This window comes from Pinus tabuliformis, chromosome 4_2 (assembly GCF_031772625.1).
Source record: "Pinus tabuliformis cultivar Carrire ecotype Pingquan chromosome 4_2, CPIR1, whole genome shotgun sequence".
NCBI lineage: Eukaryota > Viridiplantae > Streptophyta > Pinopsida > Pinales > Pinaceae > Pinus > Pinus tabuliformis.
Window position 1 is genome coordinate 337,989,102 of NC_142304.1, and position 18,536 is coordinate 338,007,637.

The 18,536-nt window shown below is 33.0% G+C and overlaps 1 protein-coding gene across 1 annotated transcript; it reads right to left on the reverse strand.

Moving 5' to 3' along the window:
• Window positions 1-4,243: 4,243 nt before the first annotated feature.
• LOC149169320 (uncharacterized) lies at window positions 4,244-6,080 on the reverse strand. Its single transcript, XM_089428646.1, has one exon. The coding sequence runs from the start codon at window positions 5,841-5,843 to the stop codon at window positions 4,626-4,628; it is 1,218 nt and encodes a 405-aa protein (XP_089284772.1). The 5' UTR covers window positions 5,844-6,080; the 3' UTR covers window positions 4,244-4,625.
• Window positions 6,081-18,536: the final 12,456 nt, after the last annotated feature.

Genomic DNA, 18,536 nt, shown 5'->3' on the forward strand with positions numbered 1-18,536 from the left:
ATTCAAAAATTCCTTTTACCCAGTTGTATTACATATAACCTTTCCTTCATTTAATGCATGTCCCATTGAAAATAAATTGATGCACAACTAGTCGGAGCTCCCGAGGCAGATGAATTGATTGGACGAATGGCCCGGACAACTAAAAAAAGTGGTTGGAATTCGGGCAAAAAAATTTCAAAAAATCGTGTTTGTTTTTTAATGGTGGAAATGGATTCAACATCATCAAAAATGTTTAGGACACCTAAAATTTTAAAGTTTAACAACTATACCTTGAATTTACAAAAATCATTACCAAATTTTCTCTAAATATGACCGGAATTTCCATAACTTTCGGAACAATTCCTCTGGCCAATTAGATTACGGCCAACTAGTCTCGTTCGATCGCAGAACCAGATGGTGAAGAATGTCTACCACTGAACCAAATTGTAGCAGCTGGTCCTGGTTAATGAATAGTGGCTCTGGCCATTGCCTACTTCGAAGCACTTTTCTCACACTCTTCAAAAATTGCAAGTGCTCAGGCTACAAAATCCATGGAACCTTCTCCTGCAAAACCACAGACTTGACAATGGCGATCTCCTACACGATGGCTAATCCATGGAACCTTCTCCTGCAAAACCACAGACTTGACAATGGCGATCTCCTACACGATGGCTTCTCCTTTACGTGGTTTGCTCAATTTGATAGCAGATAACGATTGGATTGTTGGTCCTTGGTTCGTGCCCTCGACTGCAACGATTGTCAGCGTCCAACAACATTCTATTCCCCTGCCCGTGATAGCATCATTCACAGCCCACAGATTAACTCCAATGATTAGGGACCATTGCCAACACTTTGATGGGTGGCATTTCGTCCGTGTACTTGCTCTTCTTAATAGTGGACAAACTATTGCTGTAAACGCCCAACACCACACGGTAAAACAACACACTATACTATTCTCTTATCTCACAGGTTTCACCTGGCCTTCCCGTGAGAGAACTAGGCCCAACAGTACTTTAGAAATTCAAACACAATTACATGAATCAAATAATGAGACATAAATATATGTGCTATTTCAAGATAAAGAAGCTACCTTGATCGCAAATCAATTAGTTGAGCAAATATCTCAACCACATGTCAATAGAAGAACTATACCTTATAACACAAATATGTTAAAGGCTAAACCATAATTAATTTGTAGGAAAATCCACTTAAGTGGAATCTAGAACTTGTTTATCCTCCTCATTGTTGTTGACCAAAACCTTAATGTCCAATTTGTTGACATGCTCTCCAAGGTATCTATGCAAAGAAGTATTTCTTCTTGAGTTTCATTCCATTCATTGAGGACTTTTCCCATCAAAGCCTTCATTTTCCAATATAAATCAATCATTTGCAAGTATTGAGTTTGTCTAGACTAAGTGCTTCCTATGTCAAGAATCCACTATCCTACATTCTCCACCACTTCAATATCAGATAGGAACATGTGTTCTAAACGAGCTTCTCTTTTTGCCAATTCTATTTCATCTTGAGCATGCTATGAGGTACATTCCCAATGGCAATGTGCTGAAGCTTTTGCATTGGCTTGGGCTCTGGTGTGAGGAGGCTCTTCTCTATTGTTCCTTCCATGATCAAAGAAGGAGTATCCATGAGGAGGCATAATGGATGCTAGAATAAAGGGAAGAAGAGAGGAGGAGGGGAGGACCACTGTGGAAAAGAAAAGCTAAGGCCAACAAACCAGCAAAGGAGCACTCGAACAGAGCAAAGGTAGTAAGCTGAGAAGGAATAAAAAACAAGAATGAGCTAAGAAAAATGGAAACCATAATTGTATTGCAATCTACATTTTGAGTGTTGAACTGTACCCACCATGGATAAGATGATGTTAACATGTTGAGATTCAAAATCTACCAACTATTCCTGCATCATCTTAAATGGTAGGTAGATTATAGTAAAAGTACCAGTGATTTAGATTATTCTCAATAGACGCCCTAAATAGAAAATTCTTTATCATCATAATTAATAACAAAAAAAAATAAAAATCTTTACTATTATAATTAATAAATAATAAAAAATCCACTTTAGTTTAGATCAGACCATTAGTAATTAAAGTGAGACTGTAGAACAAATTGTAAACCCCCGCTACCAGAATCAACAACCTATCAAAGTTGTATAAAATTAACCTAATAAAATAAAATAATCCAATTTTTTTTAAACTGTCATAATAATAATCACAAAAATATTATATAGAATTAATAAACTATTAAAAAAAAACCATTCCCTTTGAGCAAAAGTTCAGTCCACTTAACTGTTTAAGTAAAATTTATTATAAACTACTAATATAATACTCATTTAAATTACATATTATTATCATAAAATTAGTCATACCTTTACGCTCTCCCATGTTCACATTGCCTACATTATGTGATAATAATGAATCTTACATTCAACTGTAATCAAATATTTGATCGATTGCTGCATGCAAACGTTTCCACGCAACTTAAATTAATGTATTTTATTTTTACCTTAATCATATATTTTAATTTTAAGACTTTATATTTATTTTTATTTCTAAATAAATATTTAAATATTTTATATTTTAAATTAATTTTAAATATATAATATATATATTTTTAATTAAATAATTTTAGATAAAATTAATATTTAATTATATTGAATAGGAGTTTTTAGTTTATTATAACAGAGATGTTGTAAAAACTTGTTTAGGTAATAAAGATTTGTCTATGCAGGTAACAATTTTTCCGAGACAAAAAAAATTTGATCGAAATCCTCAATTTTCTTTTCAAAACATCTGAAATTGTGAGTGCTTGAATTATTTTTTTAATGGTTGTAATGGATTGAGCACCTTCAAGGACCCTGGAGTATCTAAAATTCTGAAATTTGATAGTTTTAATCTGATTTTCCAAAAATAACATCAGATTTCATCAAAATCGTGCCAAGAAAAACATTCTTTTCCAAATAAAATTGTAACTCGTTTAAATCACAATACTATTGTAATATAATGTAATGTCCTGTATCAATAAATAAAATTGAAGGAACATAACAATTAAATTTTGCAATGAAGTCAAATCTAAACAGTACCTGAAAGATACAGTAAGTGTTAATGTTACTACCATGGAGGAAGCAAATCTTCATATTGTTATTTAATCCCATGAATGTCGATAGCCTTTATAGTTTCTCTAAGTTGGGAGTCATTAAATTGAATGTTTCAGTGTCCTGAACAAACTGTACAAATTTGGTCCACAAAGATTTTAGAATCAAAAAATCCCTCGTCGCTTTCATTATTTTACACTTTTGGGATTTTCCTCCACTGTTCTTCGACAGCTCGGACCAAACGAACAATGACATTATACCTTTACACTGTAGTCTGTCACTGCTCTAGAGAATGTTCTGAGCAAAACAGAGTAATCTACTGATATCAATCTATGTACCCTTAAGTTAAGATGCGCTGTAGAATTTATGAATCATACAGCTAAGATTAAATTTGCAATTTTAACATAAATGTGTAATTTTAACCAATTTTTCTTAAAATTTGTATTGGATCAAATCATGATATGATATTTTTTTAATTTGTTTTCAACATCTGCATTATATTTAGAAAGATCAAGGTGGAAATCAAAATCATGAAATATGTGTTGTAATAATTTTCAGTAAAAAATAAAGATCTAGATTTAAATAGATTGATTTAAGATGCAACTATCTCATAAATCTTAAAAGTTAAGATAATTATCACATATTTTTGAAAACTTGAACTTGCACAATTGATTGTTGGCCAAACTACCAAAAATCCTTGAATAAAACATACAGTGTTAGATTAACCACTCAAACAATGTTAATGTCAAAGTTTTGTCAAGACAGCAGGGCAGATTGACTTTATGAAGGTTTTCTCAAGTAGGCAGAGCAGATTGAATTTATGAATTTGTGGAGGCCCTGCCATAAATGGCTTTTTGTTCTGCAAAATATCAATCTGGCCCTCTTCCAGCTCTTGCTGGGTGGAGATATCTGAAACTGATTCTGTATCATTTGTTGTGCGGGGATACCTGAAACTGATAATTAAGTGTACAAAATACCTAGCATAATTCCATGTTAACTCTGGAACTAGCACAGTTGCCTGTTAACTCAGGATTTATATTTATTAAATATCTAAAACAAATAATTATGTATATGGTGGCTTTTTATGTTGATAGAAGGGCTACAAAATCTACATGAAAAAAACCCACTGAGGAATGAAAGCTCCTGGCTTCCCTCTGCAAAAACTGAAACTGGTAATATGTGTATAAATAATTAAAGAATCCAACAATAACAAGAGGAAAGCTATACAATCCCAATGGCTACGACAATGCCAATAAAATGCAATTACCTCAATTTTCAATCTGTATTGAGGTGATCAATAGACAAGCAATTTATTGGCTACTAAACTACCTGACTGGCTTGAACTGTTGATTACCTCTGCACACCAAATTTTAGAGCACAGCTGCTCTGAATCTTTTATGCCATTGCGCTGTACACATAATCTCAGTGGCCACCAATCTCATTGCTTAAATGCCTTCAATAATCTTAATGCCATCTGAGAAAATTGAAATGGGCAGCTCTGGGTGCATAATATAACATAACAGATCCACGATCTTTGTTAGTTATGGTTTGCATTGGAACAGAGGTCGCCTTTTCTGCCTCCCTGCATTGGAAGGACATCGGGATTGGCTAGGAGGATCCATACAGTTATACTGTATGCAAAGAGAAGAACTTAGAGGAAGCGTAGCAGTGGATTTTATGTTAAACTGGGATAAGTAATTGTGTTGCAGATAGAGCATTTGGATGCCAGCAGAAAGGAGACGATCTGCAAACACTTGAGGAACTGCCCCTGTAAAATGGTTGTTGTTCAGAAACAGATTCTGCGCTGATGCTAGTAATGGGGGAATGTGGCCACTTAATGTATTGTAGCTGAGATCAATGGTGTGTATATTTATACTGACCACACCCTGGAGCTCAATAGACCCAGAGAAAAAATTCCTCTGCAACTGCAGCGTACTGATGTGGAATCCAAACAGAGAGCCGGGGACATTTCCGTTCAATTTATTGAAGCTGAGATCAACGTACGCTAACTGCCGCAGACCCCCAGTATTTTGTATCCCGCCGCTCAGTTGGTTCTTGGAAAGAGCAAGATATTTAAGCGATGGCGGCAAAGAAGGTATGGAGCCGGAGAGCGCATTCTGCTTGAGATCCAGACGCACTAGGGGAGTCAGGTTCAGGCTAGGTATCGTCCCGGTGAGTTTATTGTAGCAGAGAATGAGATTCGACAGCCTGGGAAGCTGTCCTAGTCCCGCAGGAATCGAACCAGAGAGCTGATTATAGCTCAAATCCACCGTCTCCAACTTCTTCAAAGCCCCAAGGCTCACCGGTATTTGGCCGGTCAGAAAATTCTTGCTTATCCCCAGAAACTGAAGCTCGCGCAACTGACCCAACGTCTCAGGAATCGGACCCACAACCTGGCCGGGCATAAGGGTAAAGTCTATGAGCGAACTTAGCAAACCGATGGCGCCATCGAGCTTCCCTCTCAGTCCCGGGGATCCAGCCCCCGGGTCCCCGAGATTGAGCGCTACCACTCTCTGTGACGCGCCAGAGCTACAGAGAACCCCAGAAAAGCCGCAGGGGTCTTTAGAAAAATCCCATGAAGACAGAAATTTGGAGCCTGGCATGTCTTGCAAATTCTTCTTGATTGATTGAAGAGCCAAGAAATCCAGAGGAGCTAGCATTGCCTCTGTTAATTCTAGCATAGCCAAAACCAGAACAAGGGTTCGAATCCTGCTGCTTCTTCCTCCTTTCAGCATCCACCCTATGGCTCCCAGCTCCATCTCTGGTTCACTTACCTTAAGCTCTCTCCTGTGAAGCAAGGACTAATAGAACTGAATATTATTTCCTGTAGAAAACTGTCTGAGGAGACAGACAAACCTGCCTAATGAGACAGGCAAACATGCCTAAAGAATACAGACATCATAAAATAAATAAATGAAAGGCAGAGCAAGGCAATCAGTGACAGCAGACCTCTACACTACTTTTGGCTTGCAGGGCAAGTTAAAGTATCTCATCCTTCATTCTCTTCTTTTTTTTTCTCTGAGCTGTCACCGACAAGCAATCGTACCTATCAATAGATGGCCATCACCCTTGTTCTTGTGACAAGCGCTTTCCTTTTCTTGAGCTGTCAGTCTGGTTGTGACTGTGGGTCCATTTTCAGACTTGACCAGCAGCTAAGGTGCCATGCCTGCATGCTGACTCATATGATGATTATCACAAGTCAAACTACGCAGTTACTTTTATATTTTTATAACTATAACAAGAACTAGAGCATGCGCAGGTCATGTCTATACTATAATGAATTGGCTAATGGCTAATGTCAGCCATTGCACTGCCATCCTCTGCTCTGGCAAAGACAGGAAGTTTCTTTCCAACTTTATGGGTGGTTCTTAATCACCATTTCCTCCCTCCCATGGAGTCATTAGGTGATACCATTCTCTGCTCTGGCAAAGACAGGAATTTTCTTTCCAACTTTATGGGTGGTTCTTATTCACCATTTCCTCCCTCCCATGGAGTCATTAGGTGATATTAGTTAACAGAGTTTGAATGAAATTCCACTTCAAAGAACATAAATATTTCATAAACTTTACAAGTTAAGTGAAATAGAAATAGTAAAATCATAATTTCAATCAAACTCTACCATCTTACACTTAATTTTAGCAAAAATTGGTCACTGTATTCCACCAAAAACAACTTTTTATATTGACTCTTGACCCTTCTAATATGACTTAATAATAAACTAATTACCTGGGATTGACCTGAAATTTCTCCCAATCCTGCCAGAACTGCAAACTCCAGCTACGGTTAAAGTGTCCTTTTACAGTCTGTGAATTTGTACAGTTCCAGATTCATACATTAAAGAAAATGATCGACATATATATAAAATACTACAAGGTTTCCATAGACAGATATAAAAGTATTACTCCCACATTGAATGCATTCTCGTGTAAATCAATCCTGCATGGACTGGATTTCCAGGGAAAATTCAGCAGAATTAGAGTCACGAGGAAGCTTTCCATCTTGACTTGAGGAGCGTCCCAGACATTTATACGCACAGATTTTAATGAAAAGTAGATTATGATCCCTTTATTTATGTTAATTATTATTAGATTATTAAGATGCCCAATAACTGTAACAGATTTTTTGGGTTGTAATTGTTATCTCCAAATCCGAAAATAGCAGCAGTTTGTTAAATATATAATTTAATTATAATACAATATAATCGCTAAACTGATTAATATAATTGCTCTGCTGGTTGATTAACCTTATTAGTCAAAAAGAGCAGTGCTGTCCAAACACACAATTAGTACACAACCGAAAGTGGGGTTTACGCAGAGAAGGGAAGGGATTTAGAAATTCATTGCCAGCGTAAGTAGATTTCAAGTTTGATTATTGATTAGGGGCATGTAAATCAATCATATTTTTATCAAAATTATGCCTTCGTTGTATTGGACTTTTAATGCTCTTAATATAAATCATGAAGCTTTTTCTTTCTGAAAAAAGGACATGTTAATCAATCAATATTTTGAGTCTTTTGAAAAAACATTATTTGAATTAGGTGAGTCAAGTCCAGTCAATTTAGAATACATTGGAATTGTGAAACTGTCTTGCAATAGTTTGAGTAGGTGAAAATAATAAATTGAAAAATTAATTGATTATATATATATATATATATATTAATTTAAATAAAATAAGTAATTTATTTATAATGTATTTATTTTAATTTATATAATTTAATATATTAAATTTTAATTAATATAATATTTTTTATTAAATTATTTATTTATCTATTTTATTATTAAATATAATTTAAAACAAATATATTAATAATATATTTTCAAATACTATAAAAATAAAATTTTAAATGAATATTTGGAAAGACTTATAAATACCAAAAGTGTTTTAATGTATTTGCATATATAAAATTTAACCGTAAGAAAAATGATATTCTCTTTTTTATAATTCAGCAATGAAGTATGTATGAAGGTAAGTATGTACAACGGTATTATGTGAAAAGTGATGAGAAAGTAAATCTTAGGTTCTACCAAAAAAATAATAATGTAGAGTAGTTCATTTGAATTTCTTTTTTCTTTTGATAAAATGAATTTAGAATGTTTTAAGAATGTAACATCTTATTAAAATAAATATCCAATTATGTGTCAAGTTTATAATGTTAATAAATTAAATTGAAAGATAATTAAAGATATTAGAAATTGAAGGGAAAATTATATAAAAAATAATAATATCAAATAATTTAACAATAAATAACAAAATAACAATAAAAATATATTATAAAACAATTTTTTACAAAGTTATTGTGATTTTATTGATATGTTTTTATTTTTATTTTATTGCATTTTTCCACTTATTTAATATAAGTTAAGATAAATTTATGTTGGTGTTAGTCAAACTCCAATATACTAAATCTTACATCTAAATATTAAACTTAATAATATATCATAAATAATAACTTCAGGACAAATTCAACCTTTCAAATGAATCTTTCTTGTTTTGCTTTTTTAAATTGGTCTTTTTTTAGTCATTCTATTATGCCTTGAGCCACACACATTTTTTAATTTTAGGTTTTTATTTTCTAGTGGTCCATTATTTAGTCTTTAATACACTCACCAAATTCAACCTTTCAAATGAATCTTTCTTGTTTTGTTTTTAAGTTGGTCTTCTTTTTAGTGGTTTTATTATGCCTTGATCCACTCCTTTTTTTAATTTTAGGTTTTTATTTTCTAGTGGTCCATTATTTTGTCTTTGATCCATCCACCTTTTTTAATTTCTAAATATATTGACCAATATACCTAAAGAGGTAGAGTTCCATGGGTAAAATTCCACTCAATTAGTATGAAAGTATGACTCAAAAAATCTTCACCATATTTGGAATAGAATCTTTGTTGAAATGGGATTGGTTTGTCCATGGATTAAATTACTTCAGAGTATAAAGGATCATTCTCTCAAATCTAAGCATATAAGTAAAGGAGCAAATTAATCTTATAACAAAAACACCTTGCTAATAATCAATTCATATAAATTGGAGAGAAATTTTAGTGATGATCAAAATTTTATTATGATTTTGAATTTTGTACAATGAAACAATGCAACTAAAGATTTTTTCCCAATTTTGAATCAACCTAGGTATTAAAAAAATATTTTTTAATTTGATGAGAGTTATGATTTGCCTATTCATTATTTAGTTTAAAAAAATACCTATAAATTTTATTAATTTAAAAAAAAAAATCTTAAAAGTTAAAATCTACATCAAAAAAATGTGTACATTACAATGTATTATTAGCCTTTTAATCTCAAATATCAAAAAACAATTCATCCACTTTTTTTTTAATATAATTTATTATTCTTTTGCTAAATTAATAAGAAAACAAACTCAAACAAAATTCTACCTCAAATCCAAAAAAATAAATATTCTAAACTTTGACCCATAAATATTGGAAATTTTAAAAATTAAAACAAATTATAGTTTTACTTAAAAAAATTAAATCTATCTACTTATTAAATCACTTCTAAAATTGATTCTTTAAAAAACCAATCCTATCTCTTGATTCTTTAGAAAACCAATCTTATCTCTTTTATATCTTCTTTCAAATAAACACTCCTCCCTCTTTTATATATTCTTTCAAAAAGCTTTAGTTAAATGAGATGGACAAACTTTACATATATAAAAATACTATATCAAATTAAATTAAATTTATTTATACTTTAAATATATGATTTATTTATAAAAATTAGTTATAACTTAACTTTACTTATTTATAATATTAACTTTGATCACTAATTTCAAATAATTTTATTAAATATATGTTTATCTTTCATTAAAATATTTTTATGATTTAAGAACCGACTTCATGTCTATCAAAACTTTTATTTCATAGACAAACTTTATTTTTATATATTATTATTTATAATATATAATAACTATATGATTACTAAATTATTGAATGCAACAATAGAGTCATGTGCATGAACTCTACCGAATGATGTTACATTCCAAACAACCAAACTAAAACAAATAAACACCTAACAATCTTGATTTGTGTGAAGTTTGTGTAGGCCACCTACTCAATAATGTAAATAAATAAAAGGAAACAGTGAAGCAGAGGCTGAAAATCGATGTGATAGCAGGAGATTAACAGTCTGCAGCGTACTTTATGTCAAATTCATAAATGCCAATCATATATGTTATAGCGAGAATCAAATGTAAATTCATTAAAAAAAAAAAACTCTATTTGGCTTATGTGAATGTCATGGTATCTCACAATTGGACTGTGTGCAAGCTTTGATGCTTATATAATTTGATACTGTATGCAAGCTTTGATGCTTATATAATTTATATCAAATTGGAAAGAAAAATCATTGAAATGAGGCTTATATAATTTATATCAAATTGGGCAGAAAAATCATTGAAATGAGGCTTATGATCCAAGAAAATTAATTATAAAATTACTTGAGTGAGATGAAAGATTATTGCATTCATTAAACTTTAAGATTGCTCAACATTTTGGAATCATGAATTGAAGTTCAAAATTATAACTTGCTATTGCTATTATGCTCAAGTTACATGTTCAAGAAATTATTTTTTTATCTTTTGTAATTATGGCATTGGTTTAAATTTTGTTTCAATTTTCTCCATCGTTTTTTCCTCATCATATTCTCTTACTTGGCACGTTTGTTGAACTCAGCAAGTAATTGTTTTTCCTTGCTTCCCTTTCTAGATTCTTGTATCAATCCTATGGTTTATAAAAATATGACCCTACACTAAAGTTTCGGGGCCATCAAGCCATGCATTATTTAAACTTTTGAGTAAGCTTGGATTCTGATGCTTTTGTTTTTCTCTTTGTTTTTTTCATTTGGAGGTGTATTTGACATTTGATTTCAAATTGGATATATAAGAAGTTATATAGATGAAATTGATTAAATCATCCCTGCCATGTTTAGTTATTGAAATAATTATCATAACTTTATATTAGAATATATTGTAACAAGGGTGGTTGGTTTGGACCTTTCTTATTAATAGAGTAGGTTAACTAAACTACTTTATGATAGATGACATTTATGATAAAGTGTTGGATAGCTAATGTTGTAGTTGATGGTGTTGTAGTTGATGGTATTTATGATAAAGATGAAAATTTATTTGTTCAGTAGAGTTATGATCTTTATTACTTTCCCAAAAAAAATAGTAATAATAAGAATGGTGGATGGATGACTTATTCTCTATCTAATGGTTAAGAGCAACTATAGTTTATGTGTTGGAACAAGTAAGAACATATTAGGTTCATTTTAATATGTAAAATTAGTTTAGATGTTGGGCAAAGAAACTTGTCTGCATAGTCAATGAGTTGGTGAATTCAAATTGGCACGGATAAGATTGGTTGGAGCTTAGATACAGCAATTCAATTGTTAGTTATAAAAAAATGGTGAACAATTAAGTTAACATTGATCGCTCTATAAAAAAACCCCACCTTGATTTACAGAGTGATGATTTGCATAACTTTCAAAATTGCAATTTGTTAAAGGAGCTACGGAATTCTCAAGGCTCAATTTGTAGTTTATCTAAAAGGTGAATTCATTCTCTATCCAATGTTTAAGAGCAACCCTAGCTTAAAGTTATTAGAGAGCAAGAGAGAAGGATGTGTTTTTTCATATGTGTAGTCAATTAGCATATTTAAGTTTCAATGGCAAAGGAAAATTTCCACCGTAATTAATTGGTTGGCAAATTCAAATTGGTAACGAAAAAGTTATATTAAACTTAGATATAATAGTTTAATTACAAATCTTTTGATAAAATTCACAAGTTCTAATACATGGGAAAGATGAAACAATGGTTAAAGTTATGACTTTTTTTTCTTTTTTTTTTGTAGGTCTATATCTTCATCGTGTCCAACCCAATGTTTAAGAGCAACCCTAGCTTAAAGTTATTAGAGAGTAAGAGAGAAGCATGGTTTTTTCATATGTGTAGCCAATTTACATATTCAAGTTTCATTGAACAAAGGAAAATTGCAAGCATAATTAATTGGTTGGCAAATTCAAATTGGTAAAGAAGAAGTTATATTAAAATTGGATATAATAGTTTAATTACAAATCTTTTGATAAAATTCACAAGTTCTAATACATGGGAAAGATGCAACAATGGCTAAAGTTATGACTTTTTTTTTTTTTTGCAGGACTACATCTTCATCATGTCCAACTTCTCACCCGATAGGGGGTAGTACAAGATTTGAACCCAAGACTTCCAATTCAGCGAGACTTCATTTCCACGGTCATTGCCAATTGAGTTACCCCAATCGGACTACTTAATAGTCCGGTTAATGATATTATTTTCTAGAATTAGATAAAGATATGATTTATTCAAGCTCGAAGCCAAATTCTCAAGGCTTAATTTGTAGTTTATGTGTGACATAAACAAGGGTGATTCATTCACTATCCAATGATTAAGAGCAACACTAGCTTAAAGGTTATTGCAGAATAGAAGAGAGACATTTAATTCTTTTTCATTTGTGTGTCCAATACCCTATTTAAGTTTTAATGAGCAAAGAAAATTTGCAAGCATAGTTAATAAGTTGTCAAATTCAAATTGTTAAGGAAGAAACTATCTTGAACTTAGATATAATAGTTCAATTACAATTTTTTTTTATTAAAAACACAAGTTCTAATACATGGGAGAAATGCAACGACTGCTAAAGTTATGACTTATGATATTTTTTTCTACTGGGCGAGGAAAATAACAACTGTTCTACCCAACCACCCGAGATAACCCCAATTAACTATTTAATTAAATTTTTATCACAAATTAATTCCTTCCTCCATCCCTCTATTATTAGGTTAATAGATTTTTTAGTGCACTATTTTTGAATGTAATATTATTTTTGTACTTAAATTCATTTGAAATTAACATATAATGAACCAAAAGAAACTGATACTTAAAAATTTGTACAAAATACAAAATAAAATATGAAAAGCATATTATTATTAAATTTTATGCAAAAGAAATGTCACTCAACCATCTGAGATAACCCTAAGTAACTATTTAATTAAACTTTTATCACAAATTAATTCATTCCTCCCTCTCACTATTATTAGGTTAATGGATTTTTTAGTACATTGTATTTGAATGTAGTATTATTTTTGCACTTAAATTCCTTTGAAATTAACATATAATGAACCAAAAGAAATTGATACTTAAAAATTTGTATAAACTATAAAATAAAATATGAAAAGCATTCAACTATTATTAAATTTTATGCAAAAAAAATGTCAAATCTTAACTCTCATTTTTTTTAAGATAATTGGTTTAGAATTTTGACCCAAATCTTTTAATTGTAATTCAAAATACTCAAATCACTTAAAATAACTTCCTAAGCTAAATTCCAATATACTAACAAAAAATTAAGTTAAATTTCACCACTTAAAATAATAACTTACCAAATAATATGGCTATTTGTATTCAACCTTTTAGATACGCATTTTAAATATAAACAAATAAAAATTAAAATCAATAACATATATAGCACATAAATCTTAATATATTTAGTACTTCAAGATATGCCAAAATACTTATACGCATTTTAAATATAAACAAATAAAAATTAAAATCAATAACATATATAGCACATAAATCTTAATATATTTAGTACTTCAAGATATGCCAAAATACTTATAATTCATATTCTTAGCATTGGGGTATGTGTAAGGGTAATCTGTGATCTTAAGTAATGCAATAGAGTATACTTATTGATAGCACAATCTTTTTTATTTAATTATTTAATTTTTAATTTTTATTTTATCTCATTTATTTATTAAGATAATATTTAAAAATAATAATGATATAAAAATGTTCACAAGTTTTGGATAGATAGTAATTTTTGTGCTTTGTTAAGGTACTCTTTAATGTGAAGTTATTGGTTCAATTCCCGACCTTCACGGGGTGATTTATTGAACATGATGAAAATGCAGTCATGTCAAACTAATTTCCCACCTTCATCGGGGCGATATATTGAATATGATGAAGATATAGTCCTGTCAAACTTTAAAAAAATATATGATATAAAAATAAAATGAATGACTACAAAGGTATCAAGTGATAAATTTTAATCAACTATAACAAATAGCATCGTGACTATTCCAAATAACCATGTTAATGTACATGATATTGTGAAATTTGCAATAGATCATTAAGTGGTGATATTATATATTATATTGTTGAAAAATGCAGCAAGAAATTCTCAATTTGATTTTGCCTTTATTAAATTGAGAAATTTTTAATCTCCACATCAACAGACAACTTGGATGTAGTTAACTTGTGTGACATGGCTTATGTCACCTAGTTTACTCTGTAAATCCAAGTTAGAGGAGTTGGAGTTTAGTTAAGCATGTGTGATTGCTAATTTGTAGCAATCAGGGTCAGTTATTTCAAGTTGTTTTCAGTTAAACTAGTTCTAACTATTGGAGGAATAAGAGGAAGGCCAGTTGTGCAGTGGGACTTTATTACAACTCGGTGATCATTTAGTTAACTGATCAATTGGCCAAAAATAGCTAGTGCATGCATAGAATTCAAGTTCCCCGACTGTGGAGGAGATTCCAAGGTAGTGTAACATTAGTTGTAGACTAGTCTTGAGTGTACATGTGTTGCATGCAGTCAAATGATCAACCTTGGGAATTGCGCAATCATTTTGGAGGAAATTCCAAAATAATAGGGGTCTAATTTACTCAGGAATTTCGCAAGGAAATAGGGGCTCAAGAAGAGGCAGAAATTGACTAAGTCTAGGTCAGAGCTTCTCAGTGAGCAAAAATATAGTTTATTCATTTGCAAGGTGTGCTCAGTTGAGCAAAGCATTTGGAATACATCTCTATTCATTAGATTAATGCAAGTAAGCATTGGGGTTTTTAGAAGATTGCTTTTCCCAGGAAAAATATTGTGTGCATGTGAGTTCTTAATCATTTCCATGTTTGTGATTGATGTTCTAAATTGTGAATTGAATTCCACAGAGCAATAGAGTAGGTTTGTGCCTTGTGATTTTGATTAAAACTTCATGAGTTGTTGCCAATATAAATCATAATTTATATATGGCATCAGAGCAGGATTCACATTAGAACAGGAATTTCGAAGTTGTTTCTCAGGAGGATTGAATTTGCAAATCAGTGTAGCAGGATCTCTTCAAAGTTGAGAAAGCAACCTTCAACGGGTTGAAGCTATAGTATGCCTTGTAAGGCAGCTCTAATTTCATCACATGGAAGGATCGCATGGAGGGTATTGGATGATAATGGATTGCTAAAATACATCAAGACAAGTGTTGCAAAACAACAAGCATATGATGTCCAGAACCTTGCTCAGCGGAAAAAAGATGTAGCCCAGGTGAGGACAAAAATATTGGAGGGAGTACGAGATCACATTGTCTCAAATATCCATGGGAAAGAAACTTCATTCGCAATGTGGAAAGCACTGACAAAACTATTCGAGAATAATAGTGACCACAGGAAGGTGGCGCTCAAGGATAAACTTCGAAATATGATGATGCAAAAGAATGACATTATTCTGCAGTATCTGAGCAGGTTCACACAAGTTCTAATGAACTTGGAGGGGTTGGTGTTAATGTTGTAGAAGATGACTTAGTAAGCATATCCATTCTAGGCCTTCCCAATAGTTGGCATATCTATCAAGATTTGGTGAACAGGAGAGAGAAGCTACCAAATTGGGAACGCTTATGGTCTGGTTTTTGTAAGAGGAAGAAGGAGGAATACCAAAGATGGGACTTCATCCAAGGCGATGATGAAGAAAAATTTGCATTGGTTGGAAATGGAAAGAAGGGAAAAGTGAAGAAATATCAAACCAAACCATAATCCATCCAAGGGGGAAAGAAGAAAGATTTGTCAAAAATTAAATTCTTCAATTGTCATGAATTCTGGCACTATGCCATGAAGTGTTCACACAAAAATTCAAGTAAGAAGACCTCAGGAGGAGCAGAAGGTGAACGTTTGGCTTCACAGTTGGAGCTTGAATTCACCCTTATTGCATGCATGGCGAGAGAAATGATGGGGAGCGTGTGGTACTTGGACTCTAGTGTCATGTTCCACATGACAGGGTGTAGAGATTTTTCAGTGACTTGGAGCAGAAAGATCTTCGGATGCACATCAAGTAGGGGGACGACGAAAGGTACAACACAACTGGGATTGGTACAGTCATCTTTTAGAGGGAGTCAGGATCCCCTCTCAGACTCAAGGATTCCATGTTTGTTCGAGGCCTAAAGAAAAATCTCATATTTGCTGCAGTTTTGGAATACCATGGTTATTATGTGATCTTCAGCAAAGAAAAAACATTCTTCAGAAGCCACGGGACAGGTGAAGCAGATTGGGCTTCATGTGAAGAATGTGTATGAGCTAGATGTGGAAGATTGTGTTTCATTAAGCACTAAGGTGGAGAAAGTGCAAGGTCATGATGTCGGTGAAATTTGGTGCAAAAGACGGCCATTTTCATCATGGTGCCTTAAATATTATATAGCAAATAACCACTGGAATCCCCAAAGGAGCACTTGAGCAGCAGGATGTATGCAAAGGATGCACCTTGGGGAAGTATGCAAAATCCACATTCCATGATCGGGACAACAAAGCACATGCAGTCTTGGAAAGGATCCACTATGATGTTTGTGGACCTTTCAAGATAGCCTCCACTGTTAGACACAAATATTTTCTTATTTTTATTGATGAATTCTTAAGGAAGTGTTGTATCTTCTTCATGCGGAAGAAGGATGAGACATTTTCCAAGTTCGTGGAATTCAAGGCACTCGTTGAGAAAGAAACCAAAAAGAAGGTGAAGGCTCTCAAGAGTGATAATGGATTTGAATACGTTTCGAATGGATTCAAAGATTTATGTGTGAAAGAAGGCATTCAAAGAGATCTGACAGCACCCCACAACTCACAGCAGAATGGGGTCGCTGAGAGAAAGAATTGTAGCATTGTGGGAGTTGTGAGGGCTATGTTGCATGACCAAGGCCTACCACTGCATTTGTGGGAAGAGGCGTGTAACAAAACAATCTACTTGTAGTATTGGAGTCCTCATTGGATTCTTGGTATGATTACATCGGAAGAGGCCTTCTCGGGGAGAATGTCGGATGTGTCGCACTTCAGGATTTTTGGAGCTTTTTGTTCACTACCATGTCTCCAAATAATCAAGGAAGAATCTTGAGTGGAAAACAAATTTGGGGGTTACATAGAAACTCCTCACAACTACCGTGTGCACTTGCCTCGCCTCAGAATGAAAGTTGTGTGAAGGGATGTAAAGTTTGATGAGGAGAAAGTGATGTGGTGCTCTCTTGATAGGGAGCTTCATATCCCACCAAAAGAGGAGCTTTTAGCTACAAAGTAGGAGCCTCAGGAAGTTATGGAGTAGCCAAAAGTTAGGATCAGAGAGTGGAGAAATCCACTCAAGCAAAACTATCAAGATAAGGTAGGAAAAAAACTAGGGAAGTTGATAGACTTGTGCAGGATGTGAGGGAGAATGTGGGAGCTCCTTCAATTTTGCACAGACAAAGGAGGTCACCTGAAAGGTACACTAGCTACATGGATCTAATGATTGAACTTGTAGATGATGCGCCATCCTCTTTAGAGGAAGCAATAGAGAAACATGTATGGGTTGATGCAATGGCAAAGGAATATGAATCCATTGTGAAGAACAATGTTTGGAAAGTGGTCCCAAGACCAACAGGTAAATCAATTGTGGGTTTGAGATGGATCTTCAAGGTTAAGAGGCAACAAATGGAAGCATAAAGAAGTGTAAGGCCATATTTGTGGCCAAGGGGTACTCTCAAGTTGAGGGAACTGACTATGATGAGACCTTTTCTCATGTAGCAAGGTACTCATCCATCAGATCAATTCTTGCTCTGGTTGTGGAGATGGGGTGGAAGATCCACTAGATATATGTAAAAGCAACGTTTCTTAATGGGGTTATTGAGGAGGAGGTGTACATCAAGCAACCAGAAGGTCTTGAGACATTTGACCGAGATTCTCATGTGTGCAGACTCAAGCGAGCATTGTACGATCTCAAACAAGCACCATGTTCTTAGTACACCAAGATCGACAGTTATCTCACTAGTTTGGGCTTCACAAAAAGTGAAGCGGATGTAAACCTCTATCACATCTTGGTAGAAGGTAAATTTCTTATTATTGTGTTATATGTTGATGATTTGATTTTAACTGGCGATGAGAAGTTATCAGATCTTGCAAGGAGGACCTTGCAAGGGAATTTGAAATGAAAGACATGGGTCTCATGCACTATGTCCTTGGATTGGAAGTATGGCAAGGTGATGGGGAACTGTTTGTGTCTCAAGAAAAGTATGCAAATGGGATACTACAGATATTTTGCATGGATAGTTGTAAACCCATGGAGACACCTCTAGCAACCAACTGGAGGAAGGAGGATGCCACTTCAGGGGAAGAAGTGGATGCTACAATTTATCGGA

Bases quoted from the DNA above. Each gene is read 5' to 3' on its own strand.
- LOC149169320 (XM_089428646.1), bottom strand. From the start codon at position 5,843: ATGGAGCTGGGAGCCATAGGGTGGATGCTGAAAGGAGGAAGAAGCAGC.